The sequence below is a fragment of the Pocillopora damicornis genome, chromosome 9 (genome assembly GCF_964200805.1).
Source record: "Pocillopora damicornis chromosome 9, jaPocDami1.2, whole genome shotgun sequence".
Classification (NCBI taxonomy): Eukaryota; Metazoa; Cnidaria; class Anthozoa; order Scleractinia; family Pocilloporidae; genus Pocillopora; species Pocillopora damicornis.
Genome location: NC_142678.1, coordinates 15720261 through 15740260, shown reverse-complemented (window position 1 = coordinate 15740260; position 20000 = coordinate 15720261). Strand labels below are relative to the sequence as shown.

Sequence of the window (20000 nt, the reverse complement as noted above, 5' to 3'; positions counted from 1 at the left end):
AGATATTTGTGTCATCTTTTATTGTCCTTAAATACATACTCAATAAACCACAAAAGTCACACAAAGTATTTATTCTTTTTAATCACAAAATAATTATTTAAGTAGCGTAAAAGTAGTTGTCGAGAAAAAAAATTTCGTATATATATAGATTGCATCTCGTGCAAAAAGAATTAAATAGTTATCGTCAATTTCCCCATCACTCTTAAAAAAAAATCCAAACAGTTTAGAAAGTTTCGTTTCTTTCAAAAGAAATCCTTACCCGAAATACCAATCTCTCAACCTTTTTTGAAGACTTCGACTTTTTGCACGAGATGATGTGTGGAAGTTTTAAACGAAAGAGCATCATGGCAAACTATTGAGTGTCTAATCAGAAATATTAACTTCATCACCAAAATTGAGATCAATTCTTTTTAACTCAAACTTTGTTTTTAAGTCTAATTATTTTTTTGCTAAAAGCCTTCAGCTTGCCATTATGCCTGTTTCGAATGTAACACAGGACACAGGATGCAAAAGAACCGAAAAAAAAAATTCAAAACCTCTAACTAGATTTCCTGGTTCAAAATTCTCTTTCGACTAAATTTGGATGAAAAACTATAAATTATTGGAATATGGTGTTTGAATTTAGCCATAAGAGCTAAGACATATTATCCTTTGGCTCCAAATTTCTTAAAACTTATTTCGCTAAGCTTTTGAGAAATAAAATATTTTTTCGACTAAATTTGGATGAAAATCTATAAATTATTGGAATATGGTGTTTGAATTTAGCCATAAGAACTAAGACATATTGTCCTTTGGCTCCAAATTTCTTAAAACTTATTTCGCTAAGCTTTTTAGAAATAAAATAAATTCAACAGCGAAGACATTTCACGATTAGAGTCCAGGTTTCAATTTGATTTGCGAAGAAATTTCATAAAATGGCCTCGATGAGAGGAAGTTGGAGCAAACTCTTACAATTTGATTTTAGCCTTCAAAAGTTACGACGTGTAACGATTAGGCTCCTAGTTTCTTTAACTAGATTTGTGAAGCATTTTGAGAAATTGAATAAAAAAATCATCAGCTCTTTGAAATCGATTCTACCCTCTTAGGATGAAGAAGTTTCTTTTGTTAGGCTTCAAATCATTAACGACTAATTTTTGCAGGGAATTGTTTCGCAAGAATTAGTCGTCAAACGCGTTCAATTTCTTTTTTAAACCGAGTCTAAAGATCAAAATTTCAAACTTCTACTCTTTTTTTTCCAGTATTCCTGTATTACACACCAACTGACTGCCCGAAAGATCCTCCCTCCATTTAAAACAATAAATAAATAAATTAACTACAATATGTTTTAAAAACCGAATGCCTGTTTCAAAATGGTGACAAACGATCCCCTTTCTCGAGTGCAGCTTAATTTTTTAATAATTAATCTCTTGCAAGAAATGATTTATCAAAGAGACAATATTATGTAAACCAGCAAAATGACAATCATTGCGGTGAAAGGAATCAAAAGTACTTGCTTTTAAAAGCGATGACCGTCATTTTCTATAAACTTTAATCAAATAGACCCAATTTGAGTTTTGGTTCGCGCTTCAGTTTCGTAAAATCAACTGCTTTCTGTACAAATTTCAATTCTGAAAAAAGTCAATATGTTTACAAATCCTTTACTTTTCACGAAACTCGTTATCAATATATGAAAGCATTAAACAAGAAAAAACGACAACTGTTTTAATTTGGTAAACTGTCAAATCGTGTCATTTTGTTTAATTTGCACTTCTGATTCGAACTATTTATCAGAATTTAAAATCGCGATGAGCAAACAACAAAGTAACTCTTGTTCTTGTGAGAAAATTATGACCTATCATTACAACGAATATAATACACCTGTTCTTTTTTTTCTTGATTTTTTTTCCAATCTGTAAACTACTTTCCAAAGATTTGCGAAACTCACCCTCTCAATTTTTATCGAATAAATTTTTCTCGGAAAAGTTAAAATCTCTATTTCTTTATCGTCAAAACTGGTTTATATAAGAGAAATTTCAACTCAATCAGTTTCTTGAAGAGCTCGTGACCAGGCATCAGAGTTTTAAAACATATCTTACTTTTAATTGGAAACTGAACTTAGTTGATGGCACAAAGTAACGGATATAAACTAAGATGGCACTGTACTAAAATCTTGCTTTGTGTGTGAAAAACTAGAAAAAACTCCTCCTTGAATAACGTTCCTAAATTTTCAATTTAATGCTATTCATGCCAAGAATGAATTTTCATTTAAAATCAGTATTATTTTGCCAAAGTTTTCTCCTGGTTTCATTCAATTGTCAATAATGAAGTACGATGGTTTAGGTTGGAGTAGTCCTGAAAAGGTTTTTGTGACTAGTGACTAGCCTGAGTTGAAGTCATCAGAGTCGAGTGAACAATTGTTTATTAATCAAATGTTACACTTCTCTGGTTTGTAAAAGTGATCGGTTAGTTTTGCGGTAAAGTGGCTGTCAGACTCAAATATCGTTCGTCCATTGATTAGTCAGTTTTGATCAGTTGGTTAGGTCAGTTCTGTTTGTCCGTTGGTGACTGCGTTAGTCTGTTTTTAAGTCGTTTTTAAGTGCCGGCGCAGATAGTTGGTCTCATCTGTTGTAAGACGTCAGTCCACTCTAACTTAGTAAACTAACTTTTCAAGGGCAGTCTTTTGAAAATTTGTTAAGTCGATGTTGTTCAGCAATCTGATTTTCGACGTAAAGAAAATACGGAAATTCAATCAAATTCATCAACATATTTCAATTTTAAATCCCATTTCCATTTTTTCAGTATTTTGTTCAAGTGCCACCCTAGTATCGCCTTTGCGCTACTTCAACTAGAACTCTACTGTGATACCAATTGTAAAACAGACCAAAAAAAGTGAACGATCAGAGCTTCGAAATTAATAATTTAAGTGTTAGCATTCCGTAGCCAGGATTATATCAGATTCTAGTTGTTTCTGTCTTAACTTCGATACAAAGATATTCTCTAAGATACATTACACCAAATTATTGCTGGTAGTTCAAATAAATCAATTGATCGCTCATGGTCTGTATAACAATCCGTAACACAACAAACTATTCCAAAAATGATGGCTTGTTAGAACTCTTCCCTTACCATGTAATCAGTTTTATCCATTCCAAGACAATAGGCCATTTTACAGTTGTGTACTTAGTTGCCAAGCCTTTGATTTGGAGTGAGGCTGAAGGTGACCTTGTTGTGATAGAAACCAGTATCTAGTTAGCATGATAACAAAGTAATTTGCATTTGAAAAGCAGCAAGGTTTGTATCATAACAAGGTCACCCTTAACCTCAATCCTGTTCAAAGGCTTGGCAAATAAGCACACAACTGTAAAATGGTCGATTAGCGAAAGAACGAAGACTTCGTGCAATAATTAGACTTACAAAGGGCCACCATTTTTGCTAGTATTACTAAATAATTTCAAAGTTCTTATCTTTGCAGTGTCCACTAAAGATCCAGTGATTGCAGTGTCTTCTCTTGACCAAGACCTTTGTTCTTCCAGTCTTCTGAAAACATTTTACCTTCTGAAAGTAGAAAATATGAATGTGATCAGGGAATGTTTATTTTCCATGAGGAAAAAAACTAAAACTGAATTAAAATTCTGTATTAAATGCCTTGCTTATTGACACGTTAAAGCAAAAGCTGATAGTAAAACGGGAAGCATCAGAACGTTGTCAAACGTTATTTACAATAAAGCAAACGCCATTGAATGGAAGAGTCATCAGAACTCCACGTGGCTGCATTCAAATACAAAATGTTGTCCCAAACACACATAGCAAGCAAATATAATTTTTAAGTGAGCGTTTCACTACATATTTTAGAGTTATATTTTTATGCCTTTTTCGAAGCCGAGACCTTAATTCGGTTTGATGTTTCGATGAAGAGCCGTTCAGACCGGGCAACCGATTCGTGCTGTGTTGTAGAACCGAGATAGAATTGGATCTCTGAGAGGGCTCAAGGTGATATTTTCCAAAGTCAATGTTCACCTGGTGTTATAGCGATATGTTTTCTTTGCCCTTCTTTAGAGGTCCAGTGACTTCTTCCTTCCAGAGTGCAACGTCATGCTCAGCACAACGGACACCATGTCTTCACTCTACGACTGACAGCGTTGTTGGCTGAAAATTCTACACCTTCTGATGAATATGGATGAACAGCTGCAGCCGCGGCTATGTCACAGATTTGGCGAGGATATCTGTTTGCACGCTCAGCAAGTAACAAGAATCAAGCCTAATGAACAGGCATTGTATTAGAGTGGTTTAGCAAGAGGACGGGAACGTCATTTCAGAACGGGAAAGCGCGCGGATAATCTGGACACGACTCTATTTCGACTTCCGGTGTTAGCGTTGCCGTTCTCCCCATCAAGTTCAGGACGTCATTTCGCTAGTTTTCCCGTCGTGATCAAAACGCCAAGTATTTGCGTTCATTGTGTACTCATAAACGAGATGATGCTGTTTGGAATGATTTCAGAACTCATTTCCAATATAACCAGGTTACTTTCTTTATTTTATTCGGTGAATTTGTCAAAGTTTACCGCTACATTTATTCTGGATTCCCGAAAGGAAACACGATCGTCAGCAAGCGATCTAAGATTTTAGGACTCAGTTACCTTTTGTAATTGAGCGTGGCTTTAAGCAACGTAAGGGCTTTTCTTTGATACATTTCTTAAACCATGTATGAAAACTCCAAGAATGGTTGCTGTTAATTTTATCGTGAATCATGTCATTAATAAATTAAGCTTGCTTCATGTTGAAGTTTATCAAAATGAAACAACACGAAGGTTACCTGCTATATTATTCATTGTTATTTGTTGTCATTGTCATTTTAACCGTGACTAAAAACTGTTCTGCGAATTGAAGTCAGAGATAAAAAAAATTTGAGAATAGCTCGGGTTTTGCACTTTTTTATGTCTTTAGTTTTTGATCAGCGCCGGTGAAAACTAAGACAAGAAAGTCATCTACGAAAGAAAATAACAATCAACTTGATTTCGGCACGGCTTTCTAAATCTATTAATTTGATTCAGTCTTGAACGACTTTATTCGTTAAAAAAAAAATCAAATTAAACAAAAACAAAAATAAAACAGAAACGAAGTCTGATTCCTCAGTCTAACCGTTTCGTTGGTGACTAGTTTGAGTGCATTTCATTTGTTCATAGTTAAACGGGAACTCATTGTAAACAACTCCATCGTTGGGTCGCTTGATCTCTAAATGTTTTCGTCATAACTTCTGATAACTCCGTTCAAAATGCATTGCAACTCTAAGAGGGTGGTGCTCAAAAGAGGTGTACCGTCATGATTGAGAAGAATATTCAGTAAACAAGGGAAAAAACCGCGACGATTTAAATTCCAAATTATACTTTACAAAATTATGAAGAAAAACGAGTAGTGCTAAAATCTAGAAGCACGAAACGAAATGACAGCGATACAAATCATAGAAAAAAAATATTTAGTGGGCTTCAAAATCTGATAGACTCGAGACTAGAATGGAATAATTTCAAAGTTTAACCGCCCATGTGGATTCATATTAACTACTCACTTGTAGTAAACTATCCTCGGTTTGTGCTTGTTACACCCTCAAAGAGGATAATTTCGTTGTCCTTCGAGTGGTCTACGAAACCGAAAAAATTCAAAGCTGATAATGATCCTAAAGAGCCAAGGTTAGGATATTCAAGAACGAAACAAAAGAACAAATATAGCGTGGACGGTTCGTTGAAACGACTGCTAAGTCACTTTTCAACACAACGCGACGGCGTTCTCGACCCAGTTTCTTCTCGGCATTTTTGCTGCGCGTGCCGTTCTGAAATGACGTTCCCGTCCTCTTGCTAAACCACTCTATTATCTTACGAAGGGAGCGTAACAAGAAGAACGCAAAGATGATAATGACGTAATGTTATTTACCGTGGAGGAAAAACGTGGAAAAATTAATGCATTGATACTCTCTCATGTAGGGAAAAAAGATTAAAAGTACATAAAATGAATTAAACATAATCAAAGTGCTCTGTGAGCAAACTCGTGAATTGACACATGATTTTGACACATGATGTTTAATGTTATCTGGTTTAGGGAATTTTGTGGTTGATTGTCATATCTAGAGTACGAGCAGTAGTTTAGTGTTCGCTAATGTAGCAAAGAAACAAAGTAACGTTGGGATAAGAAGGCATTACAATTGAAATGATCATGCTGTTACATTTGATAAGGTGGATGATGTCATGTGTTTTAAACGTCTATCATTTTTGTTTCTGGTTCAAAAGAAAAGGTTGGAAGTAAATGTGGGTGAAAAGTGAAATTTACTCTCTTTTGTTGTAAATATTAGAAAATCAAGGCAATACTGTCTTAATGAAAACATTAACGATTCCCTCTTTATCAAATCAGACAAACTGGAACGAGTTTTGAGTGATATAACTAAGCCAAGCCTGCCACCGTCATTTTGGATCTCCGCCTGGGTAGATTTAAGTCACGTGCTAGGCAACGTATAATCAATAACAAGATAGAATTTCATTTCAGGCCTATTTATCAATTTTGTGGTGTGTAACTTTCGCATTTTAGTACGTTGTATGTATGTTGAATCTTCAAATTGTCTTGAAACTTAAAAGAAAATTGTTCTTTAAAATTCACTGAAAATCGGTAGCTAAAATTGTTTGTTTAGGTGTTATCTGATTTTCGTGTTAACTTGTAATTTCGTCAGTCGCCGGCATCTTTTGTTGCTTCACACAGGAAAAACACACGCGACGAAACGTAATGATCAATTTTGTCCTCAATCTCACGCCATAACAGAAAAAGCTTTTGAACATCTGTAAACTTCGAGCGCTTCGCAGTAAGTAATATTTTCCATGAATCTTTGGATTTTTTTCGAGTTCAAGGATTGTAAATTACAATTTTATGAAAAACGAAGGTTGTTCTGTTATTTCAGTGTAAATCCTTGCATGCCTGCCAGTCGCTGGCGCCGCTTGTTGAAACTAAAACGAAAAAAAAACTCTTTTAAGATTATCATTGGCTTCTTTTTCACCCCACCACTATTCTTAGCAACAAAGGTCGCCATTTCTTCTGTTTACTGCTCGCTAAAAACTATCAAATGCACTCAAAAGCCTAAAATCTAAAAAAAGTTTACAGGAATCGACCAATCGAGCGAGCGAGCGAGCGAGCGAATGCCATTCCCCACATGGTATCTATAACTCGCTCTTGCGCATGCGCGCAATTCACGAGTTAAAAACGCTATAATTTTATCAAGCAAACTAAGGAACAAAAAATCTCCATTTTCGAGTAAAGAGAAAGAAAAGTTTAAAATCCAGTCAAGTCCCTTAATTTAACCCCCCAAAGGAGGAAATTCTTCCAGCACACTCAAAAGAAATGGCTTCTCATGAAGGACCCTTTTTCATCGAAGGATGTTTCATTTGCTACTTATCAAGATGATGAACCTTCTAACAAAACATATTTAAAGTCGGACACTTTTGGTTGGAAAGGAGGTAAAAGACACCACTTAATCGAATAATTCGCCAAGGGGTGGCTCCAACTGGGAGCCTCTCATTTAACCTGTCAACTCTGCTAACAAAAACAAGGGTAAGACTTTTCACAGCGTTGCAATATTTAATTTTGCACTTAGCAGTGTCTTAAAATTTAACAATTTAGCGTCGTAGGTCATCTCACAACTTCCACTTATACAAAAATATGCCATACACTACAAAAACTATCAAATGTAACAAAAAATAACGACTATGAACCAAAAACAAAAATTAAAAATACTTTCTTACTTTGCCTTATATAGTACATTTATATATAAATAACGTGGAGCATTAAATATCTCTCTATCTGGATAAATACTTTGATCAACTACAGCTAACTCATCTAAGCCATGTCCGAACTCGCCTCAGGGTGCGCGAGGCCACAAATGGTGTTCAGTGATCTGGGGACGAGTATGACTGCTCAGTTCCAAAAGGCTAAAAGTTACTTCAAAATCTACCTCACAGGCCCTCTCCAAAACAGCATCTGAGTACGTAAGTGTAAAATCTCAAAAACCATTTTGAATTGTAGTCTTTTTAGAAACTTCTTATCGAGGAAACTATGACGTAATCGTGAAATTAATGTCGTCAGATTTCATTCAGATTTTAAAAACTTGTTATTCTTTCCCCAATCACCGTCTAACTCGGATAGTGACCAAGACTGAATTTTACCTTAAAAGATCAATACAATATCAAGGAGACAAGAAACGAAAATAAAGAAAAAATATCAATTGGGGGATTTTTAGTTGATCGAAAATCAAATTCTCCCAATTAACATTAAGAATTGTAATGGAGAGAGAAAGGAGAATCACTAATAAGATCTTGGGAGTGATAGGGTTTATTTCATACCAAGGTTTGTTTGTTTAATTGTTTTCTTTAAATTACCACTTCCTTTAGATTTACACGTACAATTTGTATGTAGAGAATTCCAAAATGTCTTTTTCAAGGAACATGGATGTATAAATGTTAAGTATGTTAATGATGAAGTCTCTGGACGATGGCGAATTCCAACAGCAGTTCTATCCCACAGAGAGTGGAAATGAAGTGATATTTTCGAGCTAAAGATGAAGTGAAATGTTGACTCAATACCGTCTGCTTCTTGGTTGATAACTAGTTGTGGTACCTGAAGAAACAAAGAAAAAAAATTTAACAATAATAATAATAATAATAGAATCATAATAATTGAATGTATGAATATGATTCTAAAGTAAACAAAATCATGACGTTAAGAGCTTAATATCCATGCAATTAAGCCAAGGTTAAACAGTACTAAAATGAGTGGCGAGTCTATAATAGCTCTGTAATAAATGCCGCATGCCCCCCCCCCCCGAACCATGAAAAGGCGTAAAACAATTCCGACATTCACGAATTTATAGACGTTAGACTTGTAATTCCAATGGAAATTGTGAGTCGAAGTCAAAAAACATTTTCACGTCGGAATCTTCAATAAAACGTCAAGCCTCCCTTTCAAGATGCAGACAGTTGCATGTCAATCAAAAAGTATTATTAATAACAGGTATTAGTAAGGACTGAATAACTAGATGTCTCTCTAGGTGGGTTGAACTATAATGGTTTTGCGTCAAAACGAACGAAAACTAATAAACATTAAGGGTAATAAGTGCAAATGTCCTAAATTATATAAAGCTTATTTTTCCCAGCGGTGAAATAACAATTCCTTCCCAGATTCCCGCACTTTTCTGGTACAAAGTCCTTTTTTTTTTCAGAATGAAACTTCAGTATACTTCGAACGCGTTGTTGGAAATGTCTTACCTCTGTCAAAGGCCCCAAGTCTGTTCTGTAAGGACTCCAATCTATGGATGTACAAATTCAGCGAGTGATCACCACTATCACTGTCGTTATGAGCCGATCCCAACGAAGATGCTCTTGACGGTGAAAGTGGACGATCGTGGTGATTGTGGAAGTCCAGTAAACCCGATCTTTCTCCGCGACGAGGCGAAGAATGCCGAGGTGAAGACTCTAAACGATCTCGATGACTGTAATCTCTCTGTGTAGTTACAGAGTCCCTAACCGGTGGCGATTTTAAAGTTCGGGTGTAATCGGTCGTGGTCGGTTCTCGAGCGAGCGGCGCCGACGTCGAGCGGGTATCCGACCAAGATGTTGGGGAGAAAGTTCTGGATGATCTGCTTGGTGACGTGACATGACTTCTGTGCGACAAAGGCCCGTCTTTACCAGACGTAACTCCTCCGCTGAGTCTCTCACTCAATGACGCACTCGTGGGTGGCATGGTATGACTTCTGAAGTCTACATGCCCATTTATTCCTGTTTGATGTTTGTCGCGAGTTCTCCGGTCACTTCGCGGCGAATATCTGTTAGCATACGAAGGAACACCATTGGGCTGATACGAATGCAATGTTGGCGCAACATGGACGCCATTAACACTACCGGGCCTTTCCTCAGTCGACCGAGGTGCGTAGGTTTGACTGGGGGCCTGGTAAACAGAGTGATCGTGACTGTTTAAGTCTCCGTTGACCATACGTGATCTACTCGTGTTCTCACGCGTATCGCGTGATCCCGTGATGGTAACACGTTTCGATTTGTTCACCAAAAAGTTCATGCGTTGGATTGCGAGGACAGCGCGCCCGGCAGTGCGGAATCTGCTGATTGCTGTCCGTCTGAAGGAGCGGTCACGATCCTTGGGGTAAGCTCCCATCTGAGCGATCATGGCCAGCGTAGTAGACTCGCACTCTTCAAAGCCTCCCAGAAGCAACAGAAGATATTTCTTTTGATACACAAGAGCTTTCCGAAAGCTCTCAGCCTTGATAAATCGTTTATAAAGTTTTAGGAGCTGCAAAACAAGAAGGACAATGTTAAGGTCGATAGCGGCCCAACGAGTGCAACAGGCTTTGACGTAAGACCACAAGCGTTTAATGACATGATACCAAAAATAAAAGTCCCAAACACAGAAAAGCAAAACTAACAAAGCAGACAAAAATTCACAAATCAAAACTTAAGAAGGTGACTTTTTAAGCCATCCAGATCCAACAATTTTTTTCCGAGAGTTCAACATTGGGATTAACAACAGCTCGACGCATTATTGACACAGTCGCATGTCACCGACAGGAACAAAGTAAAGAAAATGTTGGAAGTTTTCAACGATTCATTAATGAAACACACCCTTATTTAAGTTTTTTTTTTCAAATAATTGCTCTATACTGTGTTTGACGATTCGAGAATCGACTTGCGCAATTGTTTTTTTATTCAAGAGCTGTAAAAATATCTTATGTATTAAGGAGCATTACGCTCCCATCTCCCATCACTTCACCATCACAAACCGAAACCACAGGACTACAAACTGGCCACTCACTACCCACCTTAGAACGTGGCCACGTGATCTCGTCGGTATCTGATTCACGGCTGCTGAGTGGTATGCGCGGCGTACCAGTGTCTTTACTGATTTCTTCTCTCAAACGAGCCAGCTCTGCTTCAGCTGACCTCAAGGCCTGCTGAGATCGAGCTTTTTCCTGAGCCCACACTTCACGCTCAGCGTTCAGCACAGACTCGGCATGCTCTTTTGTAAGGCGTGAGTTCTGAAAATGACACGGAGTAAAACAATCCTATTAAGACTAAAATAGTATAAACATCTTTACAGGACAGAGAATGGTATACTAGACGATGTTTCTATGAGGCAACTTGAGTTCGTTACCTGTTCATTTGCTCTATCCCGCTGTCTAAACTGCGCAATTTGTTCTTCTAAATTAGCTAAAGCATTTCTCAATTCCTTCTTTTCCTCGTTTAACTTGGAGACAAATTCAGCCAGTTCTGTGTTTTGACGCACGATCCTCTCTTGTGCAGCCGCTTTAATAGGCGACAATGGTACTGTCTGGTCGTCCTGAAAATTATTTAAGGCGGGTAAGGTCCACGTATTACTTGCTGAAATATTGATAAGGCTATTTGATAAGGAGTGTTTTTTTTTCGGGGGGATCACATGGTTTTCAGGGGGGAAAGGACGGGGGATCAACCGTCCATGTTTTTGGTTACATGCAGGGAAGATCGTTAACAATACACTAAACACCTGGCAGGAGTCGTGCTGGCCCGTGAACATGTTTAACCTGGCGTCAAGAAATGATTCGTAAAAGGAGAAGCGTTACGCATCCAAAGAACAACGACGCGCACCACGTTTAATAGAAACGTATAAAGTTTCAAAATGCGCTCTAAGAAGGGAATAGAGGATACGCGACAAAGCGCTGAAGAAATTTATGTCAGGAGTTATTTACTCCGGTAGAGACGGTAGAAAATTGACCACCAACAAAGGGGGGAAGTTTTAGAATACTCCAGACCCTTAGGGGGATCAGGTAAATTTTATTGTGACATAGCCCCCACCCCTTAGGCGATAAACAACGACCGATACCTAAATACAGGCTACTTACGTCTATATGCACAGTGAGTGTTGATCTTATCTGCTCAAGTTCTTTCAGAAGATTGGCGAGTGATCTTTTCACTTCTTCCACCTCCTTGTTACCCCTTGAAGTAAATATCCAGGACAATCAGGTAATACAAATATTCTATTAATTGTTGTGCTTGAAATAGGCGCAAGGGTTCGGACCAACACTGTCGGTCGACAGCCAAGAGGAAAGTTCAATAGCTATAAGCACTTTCGCGCACGAGCTAAGCTCCTCGCAAAGATCTACCGGCGAAATACCTAAGATCTACCGACGACCGTCGACATATCCTCAGCGTTCACCGGAAAATCCATCATTTAATTAATGGAGCTCTTCACTAAACAAGGATCCCGGATAATCTTCGAAAATGGAATTTAATCAGAAAATCCTTGAAGTCTAAAGTAATCTTAAAATTGAACAAAGCAAAACGCTGAAAAGCCGAAATAGTTGGCACACAAAAGCTTCGCCCATATGAAGTAGTGTTCCTTTAGTGACTAAGTTATTCGGAAGAGTAAGTCAGTTACCTGGTTGAAGCAGAGTCAACAGAATTCTGATGTTTATTGATCAGCACCTGGTGTTGTTGTCTCATAGACTCCAATTGTTGTTGATGAAGAAGGAGTCTCATACGAAGCGGGTACAGAGACGCCTCCTGTGAAGAGAATAATTGTGTTACAATCACGTGACGGTAGAACCGCGTTAATCATTAAACACCTTTGAGTGACTAGAAATTTCCTCTTCAAAAAAGTTCTACTTAATCGAACATAGGGCTCACGAAGATTGAGCAAATTCGCAGGGTCAGAACAAAACGTGGTGACCGTCAGACAAATTATGTTCATTAACATCAAGGTAAATATAAGGAACATTAAGCGGAGAATTTTCATGTTAATAGCAGGGTTTACAGAGGTTTACCAACCTCTGCAGAGAATTTCTCAAAGCTTATTTATCGAATTTGAGCCCTTCACGTCTCAGCCAAAAGCTTGAAAGAATTACATTATTCATAAACGTGCCTTTCTTTGAATAGGTTAGGAGTAAGAGTACTAATTTTACTTTCTCTACACCGATGTATGTGATTGTCGTAAGACGCTGATATGTCACATAAGGATTTCCTTAAACCAACAGACCTTTTCTGACTGTTTTAATGCCTGGCTATCCAGATCTTGTTGTAACTCGCCCAGTTTTTTATCCCTCTCCGTCAAATCTCTGTTAAGATCTGCGTTCTTTTCTCTCTCGTTCCCCAGTTTCTGTTCGAGTTGAGCTCGCTTTTTCTTTTCGTTTTCCAACTCTGTATGTAGATGGCGTTCTCTTTCCTTGTGACTCATGGCAGTAGCTTGTTGAACATCTCTCTCATTCTGGAGCCTTCGTGCCCGGATTCGTTCTTCTTCCAGCGTGCTTGTCAGTTCAACCAATTGTTTCTGGGAATAGAGAAAGGTAGTAAAAGATGATTTTCGTCTCTTGATGAGCGTGGGACAAGGAAAAACCAGGAATGGAACCCTACAACTTCTCTGATAAGATGGAGGCAGTTCATTAACTCATAACACTCTAACATCAACATGGATATTCTCCATACTGTTCTCTGTACGTCTACTAAGCTGCTGACAAGGAAAATTTGTTTAACAAACTATAATTTGTTTATTCAGTTGTTGGCGATCATTTCCTGTATTCTCGCGACCTTAATGCGTGACTCACAGAAATAAGATGCTGGTCACCCTCAGGAGTCAATGGGTTAAGGAATGGTTATGGGCATCAAAGAACTCGTTAGCTAGCTGGGTTATGCACTAAGGTTGTATGCCACAAGCAAAGTTCTGCATACTGCTAGGAACAAGTGATGTCCGTACTACTCAAGCTCATACCACTACCACTAAATAACAATTTTTATCTTTAAGTTCCCTTCACCCAGACAGCAGAGACAAATAATCAAATTTATGTCACAAAGGCCTGGAAGTATGACGCCTCAGTGTCTCCTAGTTCCTTTACTTAACAAGATTAATTCCTGACGAAGTTAACTGTTTCATGTTCATGAAAAATCTGTATAGAAATTGATATAGTCTTTGTAATAACAGTAAAAACCTTTTCAGTACCTGGACAACATCTAGAGCTCCCTTTAACTGATGAGCGACTATTTTCTCTGTCTTGACGGATTCGTCGTTCTTGTCTTTCTCGTTTTCCAGAGACACTTCAAGGAACGCGCTATGATTTTTCTCATCTTCAAGAGAAGTACTTAGTTCGACAGACCTCTCTCGGGCAGCATTCAACGCCGCTTGTAGCTCTGACATCGAAGAAGACATTAACATATCAATAACTGAAATAGGAAGTCACGTTCAAGAGCGATTTTGTTCCCAAAGTCCCCACAAGTTTAACTGTTCAAACAAAAAACGATCATCTATGCTGTCTTATTTTCCAATGAATTATAAATAACCTGGTGAAGTATAAGTGAAGAAAAAAGAAGACTGTTATGACAAATACCCAATTTCTCAAAAAAACTTTTCATGAAAAGCGAGGAGATCGCATCACTTCGAAGGCTGTAGTTAAAAACTGCAGGGAATGCCATTGATAAAGTTAACATCGGGGTTTCAAAAAATGATTTCACTCAATTGTTTTTTTTTTCTTGTTTCCTAGTCCTGGAGTGGACCCCAATCGAGTGCGGTAAAAACCAAAACAAGGTTATCACAATGACCAATTGGAACAAAGGAGAGAACCATAAATACTAGTTAATGGCTTAAAGCGCGGGAAAATGCATTTTACGAGATGATTAGATCAGAGGGTGGATAATTTTTCTGACCAATCACAGAACGTGATAAAACAAAATGAATCAAAATACAAAAACTTTCGACATTCAATTAAAAAAAAAAATTAAAGCTTAAAAGACTTCTCTCTTCTTCACATCTCGCCTAAGTTTACAGATTTCTTATCAGTATAGCTGGCCCACTTTCCTTTATGTTCTACCTTTATTGGTGTTTCGCAGCTGATCTGCGCGTTCCTTTGAGTGTCTCAGCGCCTCTGTTTGACGTTTCTCGTTCGTCAAGGCCAACTGAACGTGTTCTGCTCGAGATTGTTCATCTTTCAAAGCCGCAGTCAACTCATCGATTGTCTCACGATTACGCTCTGTTGAAAAGAAAAGTTTAAGATATTGAGTTACTGATTCGTGAACGGAATGTCATTACCACAATAACAGAGAACACACCCTACCATAAAAAGTCTTAACAATGAGGTGTTGTTCGGATATGCAAAGTTTCCCTTTACACTGCACTGCTTGAGAAAAACAACAGATGCATGCACGCACACCCACAGACACGCAAGTAGATGCACACGTACACATAGACGCACACGCATAGGACAAAAAATTACAGTTTTTTGATCAAGGCCAGACCACAACACTGGGAGCTACGTTCCCCACTCTTTGCGAGAAGTGCGAAGGTTCACTCACGTCCCCGACTAACCAGTACGGAGGAGATGCGGGAGACACAGCTTATAGTTTTATCGGGAAGACTAGAATTTCTAACCATTCATAGATGTCGTAGCAATAACCCTTCAAGGCGGAGGAGGCGAGAGACGAGGTGGCCGAGTTGTAATCACTCAGAGGTCTGGGCTCAAGCTCTGTGTTGTATTCTAGGGAAAGACACTCAACGCAAACCACAACAGTCATTATTATTACCTAGAGCCTCTACTTGTAATGCCTTTTCTGTTTCCAATTCAGACTCCAAAGTAGAAATTGCAATTCTTTCTCTCTCCAGCTGCACTTCCAACTCTACCTTTTCCTGTTTATTTGCTGACAGCTGTCGGCGGAGAGCCTCAATGTTCTCCATCAGTCGGTTGTTATCTTGTTTGCCTCGCTGCCGTTCGCTTTCGACCGCATCTTGGTACTTTTTAGTGTTTGCTCTTTCGAGTTCTAACGCTTGCGTTTGGTTTGAATGACGCACTCTCTCAGCTTCAAGACTTGTTCTGCAAAGAAAGGGGAAATTTGTTAAGTTTTAATGAAACAGTTTTCTAAAATGGCGCCTTATTATAAAAACACGTCGTCTTTTTCCACGGGGACATTAATATTAGCACCTTAGTCAGTAGAACCGTTTTTCACGTAACCTTGTTATGTTAAACAAACATAACTATGACTAGAGCTAAATGTTGATCCCGCAGTTATGCACCTGTCTGCAAATATGAATAAAAAGCTTCTTACTAACGCCTCTGTCTAATGCCTCTCACCACCCCTCTTCGGCTCGTTCACTACGCAATGTAATTGGCCGGCCTAGAAAATAGCGCCACTTTCTTAACCAATCAGATGCAACACATAAACCAATTGCGACTTGGTCCCTTGTAATTTCCCGCCCTTGAGGTCGATCTCGTGTACTTATCTAAGTTCTCATTGGCTCTTTATTAAATTAACTTCTGTTCTGATTGGCCAATGAGATTCCTTTGGTTTTTGTGTTACAAAACTTGATCGGAAAGTGTTTGAACATATATTTACTCACTTAAGGGACATGACCTGGACCCGTTCCTTCTCTAGGGTAGCTCCAAGTTCTGTGATTCGACTTTTCTCTTTCGCCAGGGCTTCCTTCAAGTCAGCCACTAAGGACCTCTCCCTCGTTAGCAAGTTGGTGAGATCGTTTTTCACATGATCCACCTGCTGTCCTTTAAGCAGTACTGAAATGAAATAAAGAGGTTCAAGCGCTCCCTTTACTTCATTTGACTCACATTCTAGGGTAATATAATATAGTCAACTGAGTTGATAGCGTAAATTGGCCATCTTTAAGAGTTTCAAAGCTGACATTTTGAGCGATAGCCCTACGTCTTTTAGCTCTGACGGTGGCCAATTTACGCTATCAGCTCAGTTGATAATACTTAATTACCCTGTTATACTCTCCCACCGACGCAGCTCCACAGTTTCTTTAGAAACTTACCCCTCTGACTCAGATTCCACCGTGGTTGACAGACTGATAGATTTAGAGCCGCGCTTATAGAAAACGCGATTAGCGGAAAAAGTTTCAGTTGATTTTGCTTACGTTGCTTATAAACATGAAATATTTCCAACGGCAAATAATAAATGTCCTCTACTTACTACAAATGCATCTATAGCAGCATTGCATCAAAAACGGATTCGTGGCAGACAGCAAATAAGCTTCTTTGTTTGCGTTTGCAATTAACATAGCTTTAGTTTTTACTTGGGAAGCCATAATACTAACACCCGGTATTTCCTGGTTACTTAGCATAAAAAAAAAGACAGATTTCTTACACTGTGCCCTGACGTCTCTCTCTCGCTTTTTAGCTTCCTCTAACTCAACATGCAGCTGCTCCACGAGATTTCCCTGCTAAAAAAAATAATAAAAATAACAGCTTAAGAACGAAGGGTTAGAGTTTTAAGAACGAAGTCCCAGGCATTTCCCTTGATTTGCGTCGTTTGAGTCACCTCAATGTAAACAATTCTAGATACCATAAATAACCAAAACACCTATTAATATGCTACTAGTGTTATCAGACTCATACCTGCTCCTTCAACGGTTTCGTAGAGGTCTTACGAAGCTCGTGAATCTCAGCTAGCAAAGAATCACGATCCTTTGTACGAAGGTGTTCCATAACACGACTCGTTAGTTCATCCTAAAAAAAAAATATGTAAAATTGCGCATTAATCCAAAAGGCCAAGATTTTTCCTTCAAAATTATGATTCAATGAGAATTTAAAACAATTGAAAGAGTATGAAAATTAAGAATGTGGAGTAACTTTGCCAACCAATCACCAGTTTTGAGAAGTACAAAGAGTATGACTCGGGATGATTTGTACCTGTGCGTGTATCTGATCCCGCAGTAATCTGGCCCCGGGAGAGTCATGACCGTTAGTAATCTGTGAGGTCCTCAGCTCTGCCACAATGACATCCCTGTCTTTCTCGAATACCTTTAAAGGTGCACGAAACAAATGAAATTGTTATTTTAATAGACTCCTGTTTTATTTTAGTTAATTTGTCAAAAGTATTAAGAATTGGATTTATATGACACCAGACTTCCCCGTGGCTATCCTATCATTTCAACACCCTCAAAAATCAAGAAAAATTCCAAATTGGTTACAAAGGAGCTTGACTGTGAAATTCTACTGAAAAAAAAAAAAAATCTCAAATCTAGGAGTCCTACTTTGTCGAAGAATTTTTTGAAAGAATCTGTCAAACCCAAAACTGATTGGTTCATGGATGCATTTGAAATTTATTTTTATGGGTACACAGCCTTAGCCCCTTTCTTGCTCGTGTTTATGTCCGTTTGTGCAAGTTTTTTTATATTTCTTTACATACGATTACCCCTTTTTCCGCATGGCTCGGGCACTTGTAGTTAGCAAATATGGCATTAACTATTTTGGGTCAACAAAGCTGAAAAGAAAAACACATACGTACCTTTTGTACGGCGTTTAACAAATCTGCCCGCCAATCAGCTTCCTCGTGAAGTTTGGAGGGCTGGAGAAAAAATTACCATGGTATTAGAAGGAAGAACGAGTAAAAGAGCAACCTTAAAATTGCAACTTCAGTGCAGGCTTGATTATGGTGGAAAAAAAAAAGTGTCGTAGTATTTAGCAGAAACAGAAGAACCAAGCAATCACAAGGCTAGTTTTCAACCCCTGCGAGTGCTTGAGACTCTAATGATCTAGTTGTCGCTAGATCAACTCTATCGTTAGCGGTGAAAAACCAGCCCTTACCGTGGAAGCCTTTCGAGTTTGCGCCACAAGATTTTTTAAAGACTGGACAGCTTCAAGTAACGCCTGTTTCTCCGCTGACCAAGAAGACTGTAAAACCGTTACATCCGAGCTTGCAAGTGATCGGTCTTGAGGTGACGGAGATACTGCACTGACAAGTGATTGGATGGTCTCAGCCTCGGTATGAAGATTGTCGAGGAGACCCTGGTAAAGAGAAGATATGCGATACACTCTTTGTAAGATACCTCAAACAGGGGTAACATTTACTTCGGTCTGATGTAAAGAGCTGTCTTGCCAACAGTGTCTTTTTCTGCGTAATAAGGGCCACTTGCGTCTTTACAATTGGCAAAACCAGATCTGTGCCCGACTCAGATGGCCCAAGCCGCTAGATAGCTCTCCTATTTCGCCAGCGTAAAGCGACCTGGAGTATTGTTACTTCCCCTGGGTGGGATGCGAGCCCATCACAGGTTACCACCTACATTTAGTAAGCTTCATTAACGTTTTTCCCGCTGGGCACAATTATAGTACAATGGGCCCAGGCTCGAACCAAGACACTCCATCCGAAATCAAGTGTGCTCACAATTTCACCTTTTGGCCACAAGTTTGTCTTTCACTGATCTGTTTACAGATCAGCCTTCTCATAAATGGATAATAACTGATATATCAAGCATGCATTAGAAAAAACCCTCTCTTACTTCGATAGTGTTTCGGGATTTTAGAGGTGAAGTAGTTGCTGACTTAACGCGAGCCTGCCGTACGAGCTGTCCAACAAGTTCATTGTCCAGTCGCTCGTTCTCATCCAACGCCGAGTTAAGACGCACGCGCATCTCTGGTGACGCAGATTCGATGCCTATACATAGAAAAAAATTAAGACCTCTTTTACGTCAATATAGGATTCGTGTGTAGTCTGTAATTAAAAATTAATTGGATCTTCTAACGGCGGCAGAAACTTAAGTCTGTCATTCGGCTGAGTAACTTTCAGAGCAGTAAAAAAAAAACATTGCTCAACTATAGTAATCGCTGAAATTATAATCAATCAAATATTTTGCCCGCGAGTAATTGGCATCAAGTGATTCAGTTAAAACTGTGGAATATCCAAGGATATACCCTAAGTGACATTTCCCAATTTTCAAACATTACGTCCTATAAGGAAAACTTTTCATTAAAAAGTTAATTCATAATGAAAGTGCGTTATAAGGTTTTTACAAAAGAAGGAACATGTTTTTTTTCTTTTACAATCTTCATATCGCGTTGAAAAATATTGGAAGGATAACATACACAATAGCCTTCATTTGGTGTAAAACTGTGCTTGTAAATTTGTCCTTGGACATAATCTGTTCCTCGAGACTCACAGTGTTCCTCCCGCTACGCTCTCGGAGAACTGTTCGATTGTTGGAACAGATAGAGTCCGCGCAAAATTTCGCGCCAAATGAGC

General features: G+C 38.5%; 1 protein-coding gene across 3 annotated transcripts in view; it reads right to left on the bottom strand.

Moving 5' to 3' along the window:
* Positions 1–7570: 7570 nt before the first annotated feature.
* LOC113673198 (uncharacterized) overlaps positions 7571–20000 on the bottom strand; it is a 48319-nt gene continuing 35889 nt past the window's right edge. For 2 of the 3 annotated variants that reach the window (XM_089182363.1, XM_089182365.1), the window contains exons 27-43: positions 19261–19415; positions 18569–18769; positions 18270–18329; positions 17672–17782; positions 17378–17488; positions 17127–17202; positions 16366–16537; positions 15555–15841; positions 14846–15004; positions 13981–14168; positions 13024–13314; positions 12427–12551; positions 11891–11984; positions 11167–11352; positions 10835–11050; positions 9273–10308; positions 7571–8625 (exon numbers count right to left, since the gene is read on the bottom strand). In XM_089182363.1, coding sequence (XP_089038489.1) covers positions 8585–8625; positions 9273–10308; positions 10835–11050; positions 11167–11352; positions 11891–11984; positions 12427–12551; positions 13024–13314; positions 13981–14168; positions 14846–15004; positions 15555–15841; positions 16366–16537; positions 17127–17202; positions 17378–17488; positions 17672–17782; positions 18270–18329; positions 18569–18769; positions 19261–19415 — 3509 coding nt within the window. In that variant the 3' untranslated portion in view covers positions 7571–8584. The remainder of the gene's footprint in view (positions 8626–9272; positions 10309–10834; positions 11051–11166; positions 11353–11890; positions 11985–12426; positions 12552–13023; positions 13315–13980; positions 14169–14845; positions 15005–15554; positions 15842–16365; positions 16538–17126; positions 17203–17377; positions 17489–17671; positions 17783–18269; positions 18330–18568; positions 18770–19260; positions 19416–20000) is intronic. The other variant, XM_089182364.1, reaches the window with a different exon arrangement.